This window comes from Mesoplodon bidens (genome assembly GCF_964165515.1).
Source record: "Mesoplodon bidens genome assembly, chromosome: 10".
Taxonomy (NCBI): Eukaryota; Metazoa; Chordata; class Mammalia; order Artiodactyla; family Ziphiidae; genus Mesoplodon; species Mesoplodon bidens.
Genome location: NC_138172.1, coordinates 52729385 through 52752037, shown reverse-complemented (window position 1 = coordinate 52752037; position 22653 = coordinate 52729385). Strand labels below are relative to the sequence as shown.

Sequence of the window (22653 nt, the reverse complement as noted above, 5' to 3'; positions counted from 1 at the left end):
TCGGGGAACTAAGATCCTGCATGCCTCATGGCTTGGCCAAAAAAAAAGGTAATATCCTTGGGACAGCGGCTAAAATTGCTTGGGCGATTCCTCACAACAGCCTCTATCATTTAGTTACTGTTATTTTCCTTTCTTTTCTTTTTTTTGCCATGCACCCTAGTTCACAGTCATTTATGCCAGAGTTCAGCTGAAGTATTTAGCTGTTGACCAAAAACCCGTGCTCCCTCTCCCAGGGTGCAGGCTTGTTTCTGGTCGACAGCTGTGCAGCCATGCAGCTAGCTCTCACCCATGGAATGAGCGTAGAAGTGTTATTTGTCGCTTCCTGTTTGAGGCTCTTAAGAGGCAGGATTCTCTACTCTGTTCTGTCAGCTGTGTGCAGAGGACTCCAAGGCCCTATTTTTCATATTTATGGTTTTGTTTTGTTTTTTGGGGGCTATGCCACACGGCTTACAGGATCTTTGTTCCCCAACCAGAGATCAAACCTGGGCCCTTGGCAGTGAAAGCGCTGAGTCCTAACCACTGGACCGTGTGGTCTTCCCCTTTTTTTCCTATTTAAAGATAAGGAAACAGAAACAATCCCAGGTCTAGAGACGGCCTGCTTCCCCCTGTTCTGTTGCCCAGTTCTGTTTTCTTCCCAGCACCTCTTTAGCTGAAATCCCCTTGCTCACATCTTCATTACCTGTTGGTGGTGGGTCTTCTCTACCAGGACCTGAACTGCATAGGAGCAGTGACCATCCTGTCTGGGTCACCACAGGGTGCCTGGAATTTAGAAAGCACTCAGGATCTTTTTTTCTTGTTGTCGTTTTTGTTTGTTTGTTTTTGCTTTTATTTTAATTTATTTTTTATTGAAGTATGGTTGATTTACAGTGTTGTGTTAATTACTGCTGTACAGCAGAACGATTCAATTATGCATATGTATATATACACACGTTCTTTTAAAAAAATATTCTTTTCCATTATGGTTTATCACAGGATACTGAATATAGTTCCCTGTGCTATACAGTAGGACCTTGTTGTTTATCCATTCTGTGTATAATAGTTTGCATCTGCTAACCCCAGCCTCCCTCTCCATCCTTCCCCGACCCCCTCCTCCTTGGCAACCACCAGTCTGTTCTCTCTGTCCGTGCAGAATCTTTTTTTTTTTTTTTTTTTTTTTTTTGAATGAAATGAAAGAAGATTTTCTTTGCCAAAGCCTCTGGTAATAGCACTCCTTTCAGAAAAGTCAGCTTGGGTGAAGTGCTTGAGAGACGTGGACCTCCTCAGAAGACCCAGTAATGATAATTATTAATCATGATCATTAATAGGGATAATGAGGGAGAGGGGAGTGGCCCAGCTGTGGAAGGGCCCGGGGCAGTCGCTTCAGGCCTGCAGGCCAGGAGGCAGGAGCTTGCGGGGAGAAGCTGGATGCCCGATTTTATTTAGTTGGGTCAACAGCTTTCCACTGACCTACACACTCAAAATGGGGTTCCGACGCCAAAGCCAGCAGAGATGAGCCGAGGGATGAGAGAAGCGTCTGCCGGTTTGTCAAGCTGTCAGGATGGGGCTCCTAGTTTAAAGCAACACCAGCAAACACTGAACAATGGCATCGCTGTAGTGGATTAAAGGCTGAGAGAATAGAAGACCTGACGCAGCCAGCTCACTTTCGGATTTCTAGTTCTGGCTCGAGTGGTAAACCTTCGTGTGGTCCTAGTCGTGGCTCTTTGTCTGGCAGAGGCTCTGCTTCAGGTCACTGCATCAGATATTTATTTGATGCTTCCTCTGTCCCAGCCCTGTGCCAGATGTTGAGGGGGACAGCGGTGAACGAGGCTGATCAGACCTTTCCCCTTGGGCAGAAGATCTGGACACTATACAGGTGTTGTATTTCATCACCTCCAAGGCCGCATTGTTTTAGGCACTGCTAGGAAAGGAAGCCAATGTTAACTATATGAGGATGCAAATCTCTTATCATTTAGAAATTTTATTTTATGCTCCTTGAAAGAGTTCCTTTAGACTTAACTAAATGGAGATTTTATATATTCTTGTGAATACATAAAAAGGAAACTTAATGAAGGAAAATAAATTGGTTAAGATATTCCTAAAGTAGCCCTCTTCTAAATTTCTTTTTTTTTTTAAGGACTCTTTTTAAAGAAATCCTTTTAAAATATCTTTGCATACTCTGGTCCTCTGTGCCATCCAAAGTGTGAGCAGTGCAGCATTCTTTAGAAGAACCCGTGAAAGAACTAAAAGCTACTGGTGCTGGGCTCGTAAGCTGGCTTTTGACTCCTGCTTCTGGAAATGATGCTAAATGTGCCTGTTTCACCATCTCGCCATCTCAGCCCCACAACCTCTGGTTCCCAGGGCTTCGAAGAGTGCTCCGCTCTGGCCCCAGGGATTTTCTTCCATGTGCTGACATCCATTCGCAAGTTTTGATGCTGGCACATGGCAGACAATGGTAACTGCTCCACAGGTGCTGTCTGGTCTGGCCGGCAACAGGTGTAGCTCCACCTCCGGCTGGAGGGAAGGGATGGTGTGAAAAGTCGGGGCGTCTTTGAATCCGTGAAGTGTGATTAGCATAGGGGCCCAGATTTTGCAGGAGGGGGCAGAGGGTGCCCCGGGTCCTCCCAGCCTGTGCTCAGACCTTCCCAGCAAAGGCGCCTCCAGGCTGAGACCTGAGCGTGGGATGATGGCGAGGCAGGAGGAAAAGGCGGGAAGAGCGTTCTGGAGGAGGGGACGGCCCGTGCAAAGGTGTAGAGTTTGGAAAGATTCTTGATCGGTTCACAGAACGGGCGTTTTGGTAGTGGTGAGCTATGGAAGCGCTGTCAGCCATAGACATCAGTTTGTCATGGTTCTGTTAGGCTTTGACAGCTTCCCCATCATTGTCAACTGCCTCATCAAAATTGCTGGAGGAATTAATCAAGCAGTGAGGGTGTTAATTTACCTGTTTCATCTGGGTCTTTCATTGAAAGTCTAAACAGGATAAACTGGGAAAAGGTTTCTTGACACCTCTGTTCAGCTGCCACCCTTCCCTGGCCGCAGCATTATTTCCATGGTTTGGGTCTACTCACAGTTCTCTGTACGTTGCTTTTTAAAGTTCTTATAATGGGGAATTTTCTTTTTTTTTTTTTGCTGTACGTGGGCCTCTCACTGTTGTGGCCTCTCCCGCCGCGGAGCACAGGCTCAGCGGCCATGGTTCACGGGCCCAGTCGCTCCGCAGCATGTGGGATCCTCCCAGACCGGGGCACGAACCCACGTCCCCTGCATCGGCAGGCGGACTCTCAACCACTGTGCCACCAGGGAAGCCCCATATAATGGGGAATTTTCAACATAAAAATATTGAGAATATTATAATGACCCTGCATCCATCACCCAACTAAAACAGTTCTCAACACACCGTCAATCTTGTTTTATGTCTGTCTCCCAGCTACCCCATGGATTGTTGTGAAGCAAATCCTAGATTCCATATTTCAGTATGTATACTTTTTAATAGTGACCACTATTACTATATTATATTATATTGTTATATTACTGTTGTCATAGCTTAAAAGACAAGCAATATCAAATATCCAGTCTGTTCAGGTTTCCCCAGTTATGTGTGTATGTGTCTAAACAGTTGGTTTGCTCAAATCAGGATCCAGATAAAAACCACACATTGTATTTTGTTCATGTGTCTCTCAAGTCTCTTTTAATCTATGGCTTCCTCCTCTTCCTTCTTTTTCATTACAATTTATTTCTTGAATAAAGCTGTTCATTCATTCCTGTGGTTCACTCCCATTGAGTAGATGCGTCTGAGTGCATCCCTGCAGTGTCCTTAACAAGTTCTTCAGTCCCCAGTATTTCCTACCAGTTGGCAGTTAGACCTGCAGGTTCAGTTGATTGTGGTATTGATCTTGAAACCTGTGACATTGCTAAACCCATTTATTAGTTCTAGAATCTTTTTCTGTAGATTCTGTTGGGATTTTCCACATAAATAATCATGTTGTTTACAAATAAAGTTGTTTTGTTTCTTCCTTTTCAATCTACATGCCTTTCATTTCCTTTTCTTACTGCAACCTTTGGAAATACGTTGAATAAGCGTGGTGAGAGAGGACATCCTTGTTCCCTATTTTAGGGGGAAACATGCAGTCTCTCATTACTGAGTACATTGTTAGCTTTAGATTATTTTGTAGATGCCTTTTATCAGGTTAAGGAAGTTCCCTGCTATCCTAGTTTGCTGAAAGCTTTTATCATAAATGGATATTGAATTTTGTCAAATGCTTTTTCTGTATCAGTTGCTATGAGTATTTAGGTTTTCTTCTTCGGTCTGTTAATACGGTACATACATTGATTTTCAAATGTTGAACCAGCCGTGCATTCCTGGGACAAACTTTAGTTAATTCTTGAGCATTTATGTTTTTTTATAGATTGTTGGATTCAATATGCCAATATGTTGTTGAGGGTTTTGGTAGCCTGGAAAGAGCTGATCCAGCAGCTCACTAATGACCCAGCCCACTTCCAGACCTTCTCGTTGAGACATTCACATACTGATAAGCCAGCTCGGGTTGTTCTGAATCCTTGTCTCTCATTCCTCTTCCTGTGGTTGCTGCTCTTTTGGGCTTTACCTGTGTCTCACTTCTGCCCACGAGTTAGAACAGCATAAAGTAGTGAAACTCAACTCAGAAACAGGATGTAAAAAGAAGCATTTGAGTCCAGATCCAAGGTGATTTGTCTCACCTTACTGAGGTCCTGCTCTGTGCCCGGCCCCAGTGCAGCCCTGGGGACAGTGTATTTGTGCTGCATTCATCTGAGTGGTCTGGTTCCCTCTTAGCAGGTGCACGAGAGGGGGCTTTGTTTAGGAGGCACTTTATGTTCATGTCTCTGTCCTTCCTGCTTCCTCCACAGGCATCTAGACCAGGGCAGAGGCAGGGCTGCTCCGTGGGGACCGAAAGGCCCTGTGTCTTACCACCAGGCAGCTTTTACAGCAGCCAGGAAGCTCAGGGTGACCCTGCAGGCCTGGTGAGGGGAAGCGTAGGGAGGGGCCAGGTTCCAGCCTTACCGGTTATTTTGTAAGCGAAGGTCAAGGGGGTGGGAAACTTTCTGAAGGAAAGTCTTTGTTTTCACCGGGCACACAGGTGACTCGAAAGTGAGAGAGCAAAGGAGAGTGAGGCATCAGAGAAGGGCCTGCCTTGGGGAGTGATGTCACTGAAGCTAGGGGCACAGGTCACAGTAACTGTGCCCTTGAACCGAGGACATGGTGGCTGGAGAGGGAAGAAGACAGGGGCGAGGTGTCCATGCCAGCCCCATGGTCTTGTCCTCTCTGGGGAGTTGTTCTCTAGAATTGGGCCAGAGAGCAAGAGAGGGGGCACTGGTGGCCCGCAGGAGAGGGAGGCCTGGCACATTTTTCTTTCATGAGTGGTTTTGTGCCAAGGTCTGGACAGATGGGACTGACAGCTCATTTGGAGCCTGTGGTCAGCAGTCTGAGGAATCCGAGGCAGCCCCCTCCCGAATGGGCTCACAGGGGGAGTTTCCTGTTGGCCTCCGCCTGCCATGATGCGGGGGCTGCTCCCCACGTCACCCCCAAGGGTCCCCGGAACATCTGTGCCGCCTGCCGTCCTCCTCCCACCCACCTTCCCTGCCCGTTCCTCTGGCTGTATGTCTGATTCTGCTCCTCGTCCCCTGCAAGGATGGACACAGCCTCCTCCTAACTGACCCCGCACTCCTTCTCCCCCATCTCCACTAGATTCATTTTCCAAGCCTGCAGTTCTTTTCTGGTTCTTCCCTGCTCAGTAACCTTCGCTGGCTCCCCCATTGCCTGTCTGGAATATCTACTTCCTCAGCCTGGAATCGGACGCGCCCCCCGCCCCGCCCCTGCCAGCTTTGTCACGCACATGTGTGGTTTGCCTGCAATGGAGAACAACTCACCTGTCCCCAAATACGCCCCGTGCTTTTCCACCCCATGCCTTCCCACCAGGTTCCCTCAGCTGGAAGCCTCCTTTTCCCTTCCCTGTGTGTTCAGATCCTGCCTCCCGTGGGTCCACACTGGGCCACACCCACTCTTCACAGAGGACGTCCCTGGCCTTCCTCTCCTCCAGCATCCTTCCTCACAGACGGTACCTCCCTGATGGCACTCGTCCCCTGTTTTCTTTTTAGGTACCTGTGTCCGGGTCCGAGGCTCCTCTCCCTTTGGGCAACATGGGTGTCTAAGCTGTCCTTACGTTGTGCTCACTCCTGGTGACAACTCGCAGCGCTTAGATGAACCACCATTTAAGTGCTGCTCTGTGCTAAGAGCTTCTCAAAATCATCCTGTTTATTCTTCCCAAAATACCTCTGCAAGGACTTTTTTTAAATTAATTAATTTATTTATTTTTGGCTGCGTTGGGTCTTCATTGCTGTGCGCAGGCTTTCTCTGGTTGGGGCGAGCAGGGGCTACTCTTTGTTGCGGTGCATGGGCTTCTCATCGCGGTGGCTTGTTGCAGAGCAGGGCTCTAGGCCCACAAGCTTCAGTAGTTGTGGCACGCAGACTCAGTAGTTGTGGCTTGAGGGCTCTAGAGTGCAGGCTCAGTAGTCACGGTGCACAGGCTTAGTCGCTCCGCGGCATGTGGGATCTTCCCGGACCAGGGCTCGAACCTGTGTCCCCTGCATTGGCAGGTGGATTCTTAACTACTGCACCACCAGGGAAGCCCTATCCCCATTTTAAAAATGAGGAAACTGAGGCCCAGCGAGGTTAACTGGCCCATTAGTAATTGTGTTTGTTAAGTGACTGTTTGACCTATCGTGGTTGCTGGCCGTGCTTTACTGTTCCCCTTCAGCCTCACTCATTCTGATTGGAGGTGGCCTTTGGCCAACACTCAGGCGTCCTTCTCCACTCCTCACAGGATACCAGACGACAATCATGTATCCTTAACCACTGTGGTTTTCCATCAGTGACACATGCTTACAATCATTTAATGGTTCTTAGGTATTTGCTTTGTCATTTTTTATCCCAGACTAATTTCTTTTTCCCCCAGGCTGGCACTGATTTGGCATCATGCTGCCTGGGTTTTTAATCAAGGTATCCCACACCCACATTCTCAAATTCAGCAGGTGCTTACTTCTGGCATGTGCCCAGGGCTGAATACCAGGCCTCCTGCTGGGGCTGGCCGCACAGCTTCTTCAAATATTTACTTCCCCAGGATCTGGCCAAAGTACTGAGTGGCATAACCCTTTCTTCTTCATCAAGGTTTCCGTAGGATTGTCTTTGGCAAAGTGGAAACCAGTGTAGCCTTGTGTCCCTCAGCAGGGCTGGGAACATGGTTAGGACTCAATAAATAATCACTGAATAAATAACTTATTCTTCTTTCCGCTTTAAAAACTGGGGTCGCCTGAATGGGAAACCAGGAAAATTCTGAAAACAGATGCATCGGTTAGCTTTTGCTGCATGACAAACAGTTGTAAAATCTTGGTGGCATCAACAATGAGTGTTCGTTGCTCACATGACGGAGGTCAGCTGGGGTTGACCTTGCTAATCATGCATGACCCGGGCTGGCTTCCATGTCTCGAGGTTAGCTTCCAGTCTGATCTGAGCTGGGTTCGGCTGGAGTAACTGGGTTCGGCACTATCCCTGTGTCTGTCACCCTCTGGGAGCCCAGCAGCTTGAGTCTCGTGACATGGTGGGAGGTGGCGTTGTCACAGAGCTCATGGTGGGCAGTACCCACTCCCCAGACTCAAGGAGCTGCCTGTGCTCAGCACTGTGTAGACAGTTGCCGCCCTGAATTAAAAGAAAATCAATACGTAGATGTATGTGGTAGGAGGATCTTCTTTTCAAGTGAAATCTTACCGGGAAGCATAAATAAGTGGTTCTCAGCAGCTGAGCCACTCGGGGTGGGCCGAGAGGATGCCAAGGCAGCCGTCCTGGGCTCCTGCTTCTCCCTCTTAGATGCCATGGCCGCAGGAAGCCCAGACCGAGAGCTCGAGGATGTAGCCTCTGACTGTCACTGGCATTTTTCATTTTTCTCAATCGAACCCGGAGCCTCCAGGCCCAGGCAGTTTTTGCCCCATCAGAGCCTCTCGTCGAGGACGATCCAGGACAGGCATCCTCTCGGATGCGATGTGGGACGGAGGTGGGGCTCTATCGAGCCATCCTCCGCCGTCCCCTTTCCAGCGGCTTCGTTATGTAATAGTCAGCGACAAGGTTCTCGGAGGCGACAGCTGCCTCCCAGCTGAGCTGCCCCAAGAGCATCTCCGCAGAGGGGACGTGTCTAAGCCAGAGTGCCAGGTGCGAGACGCAGATGTGATCTCTCACCTGGGCCCGCCACTGCCCTCTGAGCGGACCTCAACTTCCCCTCGCAAAGAATCAAAACACGAAACCCAGAACAATGCATATGCAACTTTCAAAGCAGACCAAGCGGGCCCTTTTCGTTTGTTCAAGCGCTTGCTCCAGCTGCTGTGCTTGCACAGCACGTCACGCCCAAGGTTCGTAGCTGCAAAGCAGCCACCTACCACGCTCACAGAGTCTGTGGGTCAGGAGCTTGGGCAGGATGCAGTGAACAGGGCTGGTCTTTGCTCCAGGATGACTGGGCTGCATCTGGGAGACCTCGAGAGCCGGGGCCGGAATGACTGAAGACGAGCTTTCCTCACGTGTGGTGGTTGATACTGGCTAGTGACCAGCCCTCAGCTGGGGTTTTGGCCAGACGCCCACCCGTGGCCTCACCAAGTGACCTCTGGTGGGAGAGTTCCAGGGGTGCGTCTGCAGATGGGGGGGCCACAGGGAAGCTATGTCGGGGCCCCTAACCCAGCCGTGGGAGGCCTGCCCTGTCACTCCCACCACATTTCAGGCGGTGCCAAGGCTGCCCAGATTCAAGGGCAGTGGATGGCTTCTGCTTCTTGGTGGGGAGCAGCAAGGCTCTGGAAGAAGCACAGGAGCCTGGAGGTGGTGCTGTGGCCGTTCTTGGAGAACATAGTCAGCCACAGTGTGCTAATGGGGGGTCGGATGTTCCCTGTACCCTGCACTGCTGAGGCCGAAGGAATCAGAATATCTGGTTGCAGAGAGTTTAAGCTTCTTGTGCAGCCCGGTCCAGTCCCATCCCGTCTCCTACCACAGGCCATTGAGTCTTCAGGGAAAGCTTTACAGTTAAAGCTTTGCTGATGAAGTCATCTGCCCAGTCCCACAGCTTGGGGGAAAAAAACACATAAAAGAGGCAGGAAGCAGGGTGCTGTGGTTAAGAACCGCATTTGGGAACCAGATGGTGGAAAAGACTGAATCCCATCTCTGTGCAAATAGCTCTCTGGCCTGGGGCAGGCACATCTGTTTCCTCATCTATAGAAGGGGAGTCATAATAGCACAACCCTGTACCGGGCACGTGGGAGGTACCTAATGGGTAGTAGCCATTCGTGAGAATAATAATCATTATTTCAGCACTTTGTAAAAAGCTCAGGTCCCAACAAGGGCTGTGGACCCTGCCCCTGCTCCCCCTGTCCTGGAGAAGATTCTTGGCAGTCACCCTCTTTTATTTTATTTTTATTATTCATCAGGGAACCTCTGAGAAACACTAGCTCCTACTGAGTCAGACCCTGGCTGCACACAGGGGTCTCATCATCTGATTTTATCCTGATCTTAGAATCTTAAAAAAGAGCATTTAATGTATTTTCTATGTTTCCCCCTGTTCTAAGTTAATACTGTGTTTCCTCAATTGAAAACCCACCGCTGGGGAATTCCCTGGCAGTGCAATGGTTAGGACTCAGCGCTTTCACTGCCGAGGCCTGGGTTCAGTCCCTGGTTGGGGAACTAAGATTCTGCAAGACTAGAAGCCAAACAAAAAAACCCACCCCTGTTTCAATAGGATAATTTACTAGAGATGGCATTACTGGGTCAAAGGATATGCATTCTTTAAAGATATTTGACAATTCGGTGTTGAGCCCAGCAGTGCCTCCCAAGCCCATGCTCAGTTTTTTTTTCTTAATTAATTTATTTTTGGCTACGTTGGGTCTTCGTTGCAGTGCGTGGGCTTCTCATTGCGGTGGCTTCTCTTGTTGCAGAGCACGGGCTCTAGGCGCGCGGGCTTCGGTAGTTGTGGCACGCGGACTCAGTAGTTGTGGCCCACAGGCTCAGTAATTGTGATGCACGGGCTTAGTTGCTCTGCGTCATGTGGGACCTTCCCGGACCAGTGATCGAACCCATGTCCCCTGCATTGGCAGGCAGGTTCTTAACCACTGCGCCACCAGGGAAGTCCCCCGTGCTCAGTATGAACCCTCACATGTTAGTTCCCTGTTAATCTTATTTCACGGTTCATTGCATACTTATTTGGGGTGAAGCACCAGGACTTCCCACGTGTTAACTGAAGTTAATCCTCATCGCATCCTTAGAGGGTGTACTGTCACCTTCATCACCTGCTGTAACAGTCACCAATTCATGCCCAGTCCTCCTTGAAATACATTCTCATCCCCTTACTCTTCCCATATTATTTTTAACAGCTTTATTGAGGCATAATGTACCTATTGTAAAAGCTACTCGTTTTAAGCATACTATTAAGTGATTTTGCATAAACTGACAGGGTTGTGCAGCCATCACCGTAATCCAATTTTAGAACAGTGCCATCATCCCCCAAAGACCCCTCATGCCCACTTGCTCCCATATTATTGTGAAGCAGCTCCTATACTACGTTTTGGCTCATCCATAAATATTGCAGGGTGTGTCTCAATTGCTGGGCACTCCATCTGCTTGTTGTGGTGGCCCCTGCTAAGGCAGCCCCCCTCCTGCTTGTGCCCCCAAAGCAAACCCCTGCGTCCAGTGCTGCCTCCTGTAACCTGAGAGCCAAGGGGACAGGATTGCGGAGAACAGGCTGCAGTCTGCCCACAGGCCATGTTTACTGCGGGGTCCCGGTGAGAATCCAGTTTCACCCCAAATGCAGTTCTGCACACGTCACTGAAGGCCTCTTCTGTGCTGGGCCCTGGGAGTACAGCAGGGAATTCGCTCTGGGCCCTGCCCGTGTGCCCACAGCTGACCCATCTCCAATGAGGAATGCAGTGGCCAGCGGTGGCCTCGGCTGGGGTGGCCAGCTTGTCAAAGCGTCACTCTGGCCTGATCCACACCTGAACGTGTGCGTGTGTATTTTGCACAGCTTCCCTGGTGACCCCTTGCTTCTGGGGTTAAAGCTCGCAGTTGTTTCAGATGCACAGGAGAACCACAAACGTACTGGTCTCCTCCCGCGCGTAAAAGGTAGGGCCTGTCCAGGGCGATGCTTTTTCCTTTCTCTGTTCCCCTCTCAGCACGAGGCAGCAGGAGTGTGGCCTTGCCCAGTGCCTGGAACGTGGAAGGCCTCAGGGGTGCACCGTAAACTCTATTCATTCATTCCAGCCACAGATAACCATGGAGAGCCCACGCACCATTCAGGGTTCCTGGCTCTGGGGCAACAGCAGTGAGCAAAACAGATCAAAGCCCCCATCATCAGGGGGCTTATGTTCGGGGGGTGACAACAAAAATAAACAGGTGAAATACATAGCTTGCTGGGGCTCTAAAGCAGAGTAACCGAGTGAGGAGAGACTACAAATGATAAAATACTTAATCTTTTTAAAAAGCAGAGTATAAAACTGTATATAGTATGTAATCCAATCTTCAAAAAGGAAAAATAATACATATGTGCTCCTAACATCCATATGTGGAAAGAAATATCCCAAAATACCAGGGGTGGTGGTTATCTCTGAGAAGTGGGATTATCGGTGATTTTTGTTTTCTTAAATAGACACCTGTATGAATTAATTTTCTATACTAAATAAGTATTGATTGTGTAATTAGAGTAACCCTATCAGTTGAGCAGGACACTTGACATGACCGCCATTTTTAACGGGCCCACCTTTCTGAGTTGGAGCCCCAGAGCCCTGCCTCTGAGTGGGTGGGACTCTGAATCAGGGTAGGGTTCCCTTCTTTTATCCGGGGTCCCACAGGCTGTTCCGTGCTCGTCCCTAGTGGGAACTGGACAGAGAGTTCAAGACCTTGACTGAAAACAGAGGCAAGAGCCTGGAAACCGTCCTGGAGAGAAACAAACAGGTCCTGTAGGCAGGGCAGCATCATGGTGGGGAGCAAGGACATGCAGTCGCATGCCGGGGGCCCAGCCGGCACTACTTCCCTGCTGTGTGACTTTCAGCAAGTCACTTAACCTCTCTGTGCCTTATTTTCCTTGTAAAATGATGACGGTAGTATTTACCTTCTAGGACTGCTGTGAGGATGAACTTGGTTAAAAATTGTAGAGCACTGAGCCCTGGGCTTGGGTGTAGTAAGTGCTCACGAAGGGCTGTCCTTTGTGGAGCATCAAGTCAAGGAGGGTCAGTGCAACAGAAAGGAAATCCACATGTGAAACAAGAGACCGGGTGGCAGCTAGGCATTTTACAGGGCAGCCCCCCACAACAATGCATCCTCCTGGTCAGTGTCAGTGGTGCCAAGGTTGAGAGACCCTGAGTCCAGTGAAGCCGCAGCTGATTAAAAGGAAAGGGTAGGGGCCTCCCTGGTGGCGCAGTGGTTGAGAGTCCGCCTGCCGATGCAGGGGATACGGGTTCGTGCCCCGGTCTGGGAGGATCCCATATGCCGCGGAGCGGCTGGGCCCGTGAGCCATGGCCGCTGGGCCTGCGCGTCCGGAGCCTGTGCTCCGCAACGGGAGAGGCCACAACAGTGAGAGGCCCGCATACCGCAAAAAAAAAAAAAAAGAAAAAAAAGGAAAGGGTAGATCTGTATATGTGCCATTAAAGAGCTCCAAGACGTGTCATAAAGTGCTTTTTACAACTTGACGTGTGATCTTTGTAATACAAGAAAGCAAAATAAGTGAATTTTAATAACCAATGAATAATCCTTTGGCACGTGGCTGTTTGTGAGATTGCACGGGGCCATTTCCTGGTCCCTAGAGGGGGCTTCACCAGCAGACAGGTGCGTCTCCCCATGCCCCAGGGCAGAGCTCAGCCACAGCTGGCACACTGCAGAGTCTCCTGCCTGCCTGCCCGCTGCCAAGCAGAGTCACTAGGGGCCTGCTTGAATCTACAAATGCAGTTTCCCATCACTGCATCATCATCCACATCTCTGACTTTTTGAACAAGCTTGGCTTTCATCTCCTGGGCTTTTCCAGAAAAGCCTCTTAGAGTTGGTCTGAGGCCTTTTGACGTTGCCTTTTATCAGTTACTTTCCCTCTTCCTGCCTGTCTCTCTCTGAGACATTATCCCAAGGTCAGAATAAAAACCCTGCGAGAGGGTGGGGTGGGTGACCTGCTGGCATCCAGCCCCGGGCTCTCAAACAAAGATGTCTGGTGCCATCTGCAGCCAGACACAGGCACACTCAGTGCCCCAGACGTGGCAGGGCATCGGGGGACAGGCCTGCCGAGGGAATGTCCCTGGGCACAGGCAGCCAGGACCCTGAGACCACCAGAGGTCATCTCCTGAGCACTACGTCAAAATTCCATTTCCTCCTTGAGGGAGATCCACCCAGGCCTGGCCTGCTGGACTTAGGGACCAGCCTGTTTTAGTTCCAAAATTCTCAGGGGACGATCGTCTCTTTCAGGTAATGTTCAGTGTGCTTCGTCTCCTGTGAGATTGAAACACACTGCTGCTTTCACAAAAATTATCTCTTCTTTCTGGTAAGAATTCTGATAGCATGGAGTCAGAAAGGACGCGGTTTGAGGGAGAGGAAGTTTCTAGTCTGAGGGAAAGCCAGTGGCTGTACACAGCGCCACGGGGCGTCTGTGAGACCCGGCTTTGAGTTGAGGGTCCTTGCAGCGTGACTTTTAAACCCCTGGACGTTTATGTTAGATACCTTATTTTCAACTTTCATGACAGTTCATTATAAAAGAACAGACCTGGGGCTTCCCTAGCAGTCCAGTGGTTAAGACTCTGCACTTCCACTGCAGGGGGCATGGGTTTGATCCCTGGTCGGGGCACTAAGATCCTACAGGCCGCGCAGTGAGGCCAAAAAAGATAATAATAATAATAATAAAAAGTAAAAAAGAACAGACCTTTTTGAGAGGAGCTAGGAAGCACCCAGAGAAACAAGTGAGTCCTTTTAGGTGGTATCACACTGATGTTACTCTAAACAGAACCAGGACTTCGTTGGTGGTCCAGTGGGTAAGACTCCATGCTCCCAAATGCAGGGGGCTCGGGTTCGATCCCACATGCGTGCTGCAACTAAGAAATCTGTGTGCCACAACTAAAAGATCCCACATGTCTCAACGAGGATCCCGAGTGCCTCAACGAAGACCCAGCACAGCCAAAAACTAATATAAATTTTTAAGGAAAAATAAATGAATAAACAGAACCGTATGTGTCTTCCAAAAGCCTCTCAGCCTTCTTCACTTCAGTTTCTCTGAATTCAGGCTTTTCTCACTGAGAACAAGAAAAGGTCCTAATAGATAAACAACAGTGTCCTACTGTACAGCACAGGGAACTATATTCAATGTCTTGTAATATTGAATAATAGAAAAAGAATCGGGAAAAGAACATACATGTATAACTGATATATATATATATGTATACACACAAACACACACACACACACACACATAACTGAATTATTTTGCTGCACACCTGAAACTATCAAAACATTGTAAATCAACTCTACTTCAAATTTTTAAAAAAGGTGGGGGAAGAAGAGGTCCTGAGAGGGCTGGTTGCAGGCGGTGGGGCAGTCGCCCACATCCCAGGCCTTTTCTCTCCGTTGTCTGTTCTTTCTTCTGCTTCACCTTTCTGGCTGCCCCCTGAGTATTGATCTAGAGGATTCAGGGCACTTGCAGAGGTTACCCACTGGCCCTGGAGGAGTTCTTGAAGAGTTTAGAGTCAATCAAGTCTCTCTTTTTTTCTTAAGTGCACTAGCTAAGATGCTGGCTAGCTAAAGTAGTAATAAATGACTCCTTCGGCAAAAAGGACACTTTCGGTAGTGTGCACAAGTACACACCATGCGCTGTCTAAACGAGATTGTCCAAAATTGGGCTCTGCTGGAGAAGAGCACGTGGTAGGTGGCCTGAGACTCAGGGGTCAGAATTCAGAAAGTCTTATTTCACAGATTTCCCAGAGAGGTCTGAGACAGTTTGGGTAGAGCAATAATGTACTTCCTGCTGCACGGCGCCCAGCCCCGGGGCTCAGAGGGGAAGACCTGCCCGGGCCCCTTTCGTTGGCTGGGGAAACTCCCACCCACGTGTCTGCAGACTTTGTCACAGATGAAGACTTATAAAAATTATTCTATCTTTGAATTAGGTGCAAAACAGCTTCTCCACCTAGAAATCTACTGCATAATCCTGGGTTATTTGCATTTTAAGGCAGGCCTTGAGTTAAAATGCCCCAGTGTGTGTGAGAGGGTCAGTGCAAGGCTGGGGAGACCCCCCCAGACTCCCCAGAGAGACGAGGCCTGGAAATGGGGGCTTATAGGGCAGCAGAGCTCTGACCATCATGCATACTCCTGAGTGAAGCAAAGCCTCCCTTTGAGGCTTATAACAACCTCAAGGTGTGAATCATTATATCACTGTGGCCGGCTGGCTGGAGAGGAACTGAAAAAATGAAAATCCTCATGCTGCTCATTAGCAAAGGGAAATACGCAAATGTTGAGGGTCCTGTGTGTCAGGGCCACACTCTTCTGCTTTGATCTGTTAAGCAGAACACTCTTCACGCCCACTTTAGGCTCAAGCTGAGTGTTCTTTGCTAGCTGGTGTCCCTGTACCCGAGGACCTTGGTAGAATGCTGGCAGTGAGGGGCTTTGGAAAATAGAGTTTTTAGCGTTAGCCACTTTAACCAGTGTTAGATCCATTTCGTGATCTAATTCTCATTGCAGACTCAATTTTCTACAGCGGGGTTTCTCCACAGTAGGACAGTAGTTTGAAGGCTACACTTGAGGCCTGATAGTTCTGTATTACGGGGCCTATCCTGTGCATTGTGGAGGGCGGGTAACATCCCCCCTGCAGCTGTGACAACCAGGAATGTTTCCAGACATTGCCAAATGTCCCATAGGACACGAAATCACACACACACACCCTTGGAGAATCACTGTTCTGTAGGAAAGAGGCAGTGTGAAATATTTAACCTTTGTCCTAAATTAGTTGTGCTTTTAAAATAGACCCTGAGAATCCCACCCTTCCCCAACAAGGTAGCTCTACAAGTTCCTTCTTGCTCCCACATCTCCTTCTCAAGTCAAGTTCTCTATTCGTAGGAGCATCGGCTCTTCCTCTTGTTTTCACAGGGTCCCGCCTTATCCTGGACCAGCCCTTTGCTTCTCCTGCTCCTGAGAAGTGCCAAGATTCTGCAGCGCTGACTCCAACTGCCTTCTCGTGCCTAGACTTTGGGCTGCTTTCTGGATACCTGCATAAGCAAGCCCTGTCACTGCTACCCATTCCTACCTGCACCCTGCTTTTTCCTTCTTGTCACACCTGTGTTATTTTCTCCCCCTCCCCAACTCCACCCCCTGTGCACAATGCATAAGGGATGGAAAAAGTACTGCGGCCAGAAGTCTCTGAATGAGGCATCAATGGATGAATATTTAGGCAGCTTAGGGCTGTTTCGAAAGCTGACTGCCAAGGATGCCTCTTGCCTCTTTCGGGCTATTTCAGAGCAGTTGTTTTGCAGCCAGGTCCATCACTTGGAAATCAGGAAGGCTTGTGTCTCATATATGAGAGAAAATCAACAAACTTTTGAGTCTTATGTGGAGGGATCTTTTGAGAAATACCTGGAACGGTTGGGAGATCCCAAGGAAGGTGCTGGCCATATGGAAATAAGAGCTCTTTCTCTAATTTATAATCGGGATTTCGTTCTTTATCGCTATCCTGGCAGGCCTCCAACTCATGTCACAGATAATGGCTATGAAGACAAGATTCTACTCTGCTGTTCAAGTAATGGTCATTATGATTCAGTGTACTCAAAACAATTTCAGTCAAGTGCAGCTATTTGTCAAGCTGTGTTGTATGAAATTCTCTATAAAGATGTGTTTGTTGTGGATGAAGAAGAGTTGAAGACTGCAATTGAGTTGTTTCGAAGTGGTTCCAAGAAGAACAGGAACAATGCTGTGACTAGAAGTGGGAATGTCCATATTGACTCCAAGAGTTCAACTCAGGATAGGACTGAAGAGTGGGGTGCCTGCTGCAATGTTGAAAATATACCAGAGGGGTACAATCAAGGAACAGAAGAAGCAAAGTCTCCAGAAAATCCATCAAAGATGCTCTTCCCTTGTAAGGTGCTCAAAGCCCTGGATCCAGAAATCTATCGTAATGTAGAATTTGATGTTTGGCTGGACAGCAGAAAAGAACTTCAAAAATCTGATTATATGGAGTATGCTGGGAGACAGTACTATTTGGGAGACAAATGTCAGGTTCACTTGGAATCAGGTGGAAGATATTATAATGCTCATATTCAGGAAGTTGGAAATGAAAGCAATTCTGTAACAGTCTTCGTTGAAGAATTGGCAGAAAAGCATGTTGTTCCACTGGCTAACTTAAAACCACTTACCCAAGTAACACCTGTTCCTGCCTGGAATGTTACACCCAGTAGGAAAGGAAGAGGTTACCAGAAAATTTCCTGCGGCTGTGTCCCAGAAATGGCTATGTCAGAGATGGACATGAAGCAACGGAGGAAGATGTTCAAGAAAATTAGAGGGAAAGAGGTTTATATGACTATGACTTACAGCAGGGGAGACCCCCTCCTCCCACCCAGGCTTCAGCACAGTATGCGTTATGGGCATGACTCTCCAATGCACTGCTCACAGACAGCTGGCGGTGTTATGTCTAATGGACGTTTTCATCCTCAACATTCATCTCAGGGACAAGGTCGGGGATATGGGACGCCCAGGGATTCACGTCGCTTTATAAACAGGCACAACATGGCAGGCCCTAAAGTTGGTTTTTACCCTGGCTCGGGTAGAAGGTGCTGCGAGAGCTATGGTAACTTCTCCTATAGATCTCGTTCCTTTAGACGTAGTCACCGCCAGATGCATTGTATGAATAAGGAGTGCCAGTTTAGCTTTGTTCCAGAGAATGGACAGATGCCCAGGGGCTTGGAAGAAACCATTACTTTTTATGAAGTTGAAGAAAGGGATGAGACGTCTTATCCAGCTTTACCTAATCCTGGAGGGCCCTCTACAATGGTTCCTGCTACTTCGAGATACCATGTTGCAAGGCGAGGACATAGCTCAGGCAAACAGACTCTGAATTCAGAGGAAGGTGATGGCCAGAGTGACAGTGGGGGATATCATGAAGAATATATTTATCCTTCAGAACAAGACTATGAAACTTCAGGTGTTTACAGCACAACTGAATCTACAGCAAACTTGTCTCTTCAGGATAGAAGACCATGTTCTCTGTCTCCTCATGATACAGTTACCTCATACAACTACCCCCAGAAGGTGGTGATGGTAAATTCTGCGGCAGTTGCAGCTTCCTGTGCAAATATTATTCCAGCTCCAGTCTTGCCTAACTGTGCAGCAGCTAATCAAGCTAGTGGTACCACTTCAGTGTCCTCACAGAGTGCTCTACAGCCTCTACTTGTATCTCCGCCTACACAGGGCAGGCCAGCATCCTATCCATACCTGGCTGCTCCTATTCCCGCCGCTGCTGCCTGTCTACCACCTCCACCTCCTCCTCCTCCTCCTCCTCCTCCTCCTCCCCTTGAGGTGACAGACGCCTCAAACTTCCCACCACTACCTCCCCCTTATTCCTGTGATCCACATGGCAGTGATCTGCCTCAAGATGCAAACGTTTTGCAGCACTATTTCAATCTGGGGTTGCAGTGCCATCACCGCAGCTTGTGGCACTCCATGGTCTGTGTGCCGCAGATGCAGCAGCAGCTTCATGTAGAGAATTACCCAGTCTATACTGAGCCGCCACCTCTGGTGAATCAAACCATTCCTCAGTTATACAGTGAGGTGGGGAGACAAGGTGGCACCCAGGCAGATGTATACGCACATGGAAACAAAGAGGGAAGAAAAAGTCTCTTGCCTCTTCGGTAAGTCCAGACTTTTCCCAGACTCCCTCCCGGCTAGCCGTGGTTGGTTCACGCGCACAACGCCAGTCCTCTCCCTGGGATCCAACTGAAGCCCGAACTCCAGCTCCCAGCCCCGCCCGCCCCATCAGCTCCGAAGCTCCCCTTCTCCGCCACCAGCAGTCTCCGCCCTCGAAGGGGCTTCTAGTGTGGAAACCTTTCCTCCTTCACAGCGTCCTCCCACCGTTGCAGGTACTTTTCCAAATGCTGACCCTGCCTCTGCCCCTCATGGAGCATTCTGTTATCCAGTGGTGTGAGATCCCTATGGGCAGCGACCTTTGCCAGGTTTTGATTCCTGCCTTCCTGTTGTGCCAGATTATCCCTGTGTTGCCCCCTGGCATCCAGTCAGTGCTGCATATGTTGGTTCTCAGGTTCGTGGTGCTATGAGTCCTGGGCCACTTGCCTGTATTGCTTCACCTCCCTCACCTTCTCATTATGTACCTCAGCATATGGAAGATTCAGTAGTATGACGTGTTCTTGCACTGCCATTTTTCTTGTTGTTTGGTTTTTAAAAAGTGTTTTATGTTAATGTTTAAGAGTGGTTAGAGTGGTTACTGTTGTATCTGTTTTTAAGATTATTTTATCTTTTCATTTAAAGTAGTTCTTTAAAATAAAGGAATATTTCTTTGGGTTGTGAATAAGGACATTGAGATGAATGTACATGTAGCCCCATATTTGAGCATATTTCATTGTATTCAGCTGTTTTCCTGTTAGCCAGCTTGTCAACTTTGTATTAGCTGATGGTACCAATTGATAAATGGAGTAAATCTTATGAACTATTGCCTTGGTTCCGATGTCACACATCATATTAAACCATGCAAAATTGGAAAAACTTCTACTTTTTCCTAGAAAATGAAACAACAAAACCAAGCGCATTTGCTTCTGAGTAACTAGCTTAATATTAAGTGAGAGTTCTCTTCAGGTTTCTTAAGAATTGTGTGAACTGAGTTGTGTTCTGTGATATTAATCAGTTCTGAAGGCACATGGCGCTCTGCTTTAGATTTATCCCATGTGGTGTTGTTTAATATTGGATTTATGTAACCATTTTCCTGCACAGGATTGGTGTCCTTTGCACATTTAGCAGTAAATAAAAATTAGCATTTAAAATTGAAAAAAAATTAAAATAAAATAAAATAAAATAAAATAGACCCTGAGACTTTATGTACATTTAACACCTGCGTGTTATTGGTTGATCCCCTGTGTGGGATGAACAAGACTTTGTTCTCTGTGAGTGGCCTTCCCAGAAACTCAGAATATTCTCTCCCCTCTTCCAGTCTGCCCTTCCATGGTATTCTTATGTTGCTAATAATTGACCTGATCTGTTCATTCATTACTAGGTCATTAGTTTATTAATTCAGCATACTCATTCATTCATGTAATAATATACTTAGCAAGCTCTCACTGCAGGCCCAGGCAGGAGCAAGCACCACCTTGTAGCCAGGATTCCCACACATTTGATGGCACATCTGCCTTCCTCAGGTCGTTTGTGGTGAGGGCTCACAGTCTTTGGAAGGCGAAGCTGCATGTGACTTGGAGGAACACGATCCCTGGAATCAGACAGACTAAGGTTCAAATCGTGCCTCCGCAGCTTACATTGGACGTAGCCTTAAGCTAATTATGGAGGCTTGTGTGCCTCCATTTCCCCTTATGAGCATGGGGGTGATCTTGTTGACCTGGCAGAGTTGTGGGGAGTCTCAAGGAGATCGTGTACATCAAGCATCAGTAAGTGGTAACGATGAGGAAATTCGTAAATTTTCTATGGCAGGACAAACAGAAAAAAACAAACAAAAACAGCAACAACAAATGACATGCCCCCTTTGTGGTAGGCCTTACCCCATGGGCAGTGTGCATCTGCATTACACATTAACCAGACCTCCTCAAAGCAGGAGGATGAGATCAACCTTTGAGAAAAAGCTGGCCCCTTTCTTCACATGCCAGCATTGTAATTCTATGATTAATATATTTCTTTTTCATCTTCTATAAGGGGTTGCATTGACTAAAAAGTTTGTCTCTACGTGCATAATTGAAAAAAAAAACACTTGAGGAACTGTGTACACAATGCTAACCTGTCAATATGATACATAATTTCTTTGTCTCAAAAATATATAAAACTGTGGGACTATCCTGGTGGCGCAGTGGTTAAGAATCCGCCTGCCAATGCAGGGGACACGGGTTCGAGCCCTGGTCCGGGAAGATCCCACATGCTGTGGAGCAACTAAGACCGTGCGCCACAACTACTGAGCATGCGCGCCTAGAGCCCATGCTCCGCGACGAGAAGCCACCGCAGTGAGAAGCCCATGCACTGCAACGAAGAGTAGCCCCCCCCCCGGCTTCCCTGGTGGTGCAGTGGTTGAGAGTCCGCCTGCCGATGCAGGGGACATGGGTTCGTGCCCCGGCCCGGGAAGATCCCACGTGCCGCAGAGCGGCTGGGCCCGTGAGCCATGGCCACTGAGCCTGCGCGTCCGGAGCCTGTGCTCCGCAATGGGAGAGGCCACAACAGTGAGAGGCCTGCACACTGCAAAAAAAAAAAAAAAGAGTAGCCCCCACTCGCCACAACTAGAGAAAGCCCGTGGGCAGCAACGAAGACCCAACGCAGACAAAAATAAATAAATAAATTTATTAAAAATATATATAAAACTGCATTTCTAACGCCTGATCAATGGAGCAGCTCTCAGAGCTTCTGATGTTCCCCAGGTTATAGTACTCAGTTTGGCCCGAATACAATTCTCTTTCCTTTCTTCTTAGCTTGCTGGTTATTTGATTTTTCATTGACAGTAACTTACTGTCTGCCAGCTGGTAGGTTATACATATGAACTGACATTTTGGTGGGTCAAAAACAGTCAAATATTGGCAACTTCCTTCAGTTCAACCTAAAATGGGAAACCTGGGGTTCAATATCACGCCGACTCTGTGGAGGTCCAGCAAATAAGGGAGGTGGTCCTGCCTGGTTATTTCCAGAATTCCTGCCTTCTCCCTGAGGATGCATCCTGCCGGCACATGGACCTCAGAGAACAGACCACTCCCTGCCGTCCTCAGCGTTCACAACGGCTTGTGTTTCAAAAGGTTGTACTGTGGGAAATTGCACTGTTCCAGCCAGTTTTTGATGGGGTAACCTGGATCGTGGCAGCTCCTCGGTTCCCTGTGGTGGTTTGTGTTTCTGTTGTTTTGTTGTTCATTCCCTGGGTGCCCATCTTGGGTGGGCATTTCTCTGATGTCTCTGTGTTCACGTCCCAGGTCTCGCTGCTGATTGCCTTCATCTGCGTGAGGAGCTCTCTGTGGACCAGCTACAGTGCCTACAGCTACTTTGAAGTGGTCACCATTTGCAACTTGATCATGATTCTCGCCTTTTACCTGGTCCACCTCTTCCGCCTGTACCGCGTGCTCACCTGTATCAGCTGGCCCCTGTCGGTAAGGGAGTGGCCGGGCCTGCTCTCGGCTTGCACGAGTCAGGATGCTGGCTGGGAGTCAGGATGCTGGCTGGGCGCTGAGACCTGACGAAGTCCGTCCTGTCTGCCTACCCCGCCTCCTGCACCATCCTTGGCTGCTTCAGCTCTGAATTTCCCACTGTTGGGTGGACTTCTATGCCTCATGTCCCACTGGTTTCTAAAACTCACCACTGGTTTCTAAAACTCACCTTCCAGCTACAAGAAGGCTGTGCCTTTCACCTCGGTGCTTGTTTTCTCAAGTGACAGACGATGGTCTGTGTGTGTGTGTGACTTGGAGGAGGAACATGGA

General features: G+C 48.5%; 2 protein-coding genes across 2 annotated transcripts in view; both read left to right on the top strand.

Moving 5' to 3' along the window:
* CMTM7 (CKLF like MARVEL transmembrane domain containing 7) overlaps window positions 1–22653 on the top strand; it is a gene marked incomplete at its 5' end in the record, with an annotated part of 47460 nt that overhangs the window by 15605 nt on the left and 9202 nt on the right. Inside the window, one exon of the mRNA XM_081245813.1 lies at window positions 22153–22326. Within this exon, the coding sequence (XP_081101939.1) occupies window positions 22153–22326 (174 nt within the window). The remainder of the gene's footprint in view (window positions 1–22152; window positions 22327–22653) is intronic.
* LOC308623443 (UDP-N-acetylglucosamine transferase subunit ALG13-like) lies at window positions 16349–20190 on the top strand. Its single transcript, XM_081245814.1, is given in 3 exon segments — window positions 16349–18832; window positions 19098–19172; window positions 19176–20190. Coding segments are annotated over 3 exon segments (2757 nt in total). The 5' UTR covers window positions 16349–16363; the 3' UTR covers window positions 19389–20190.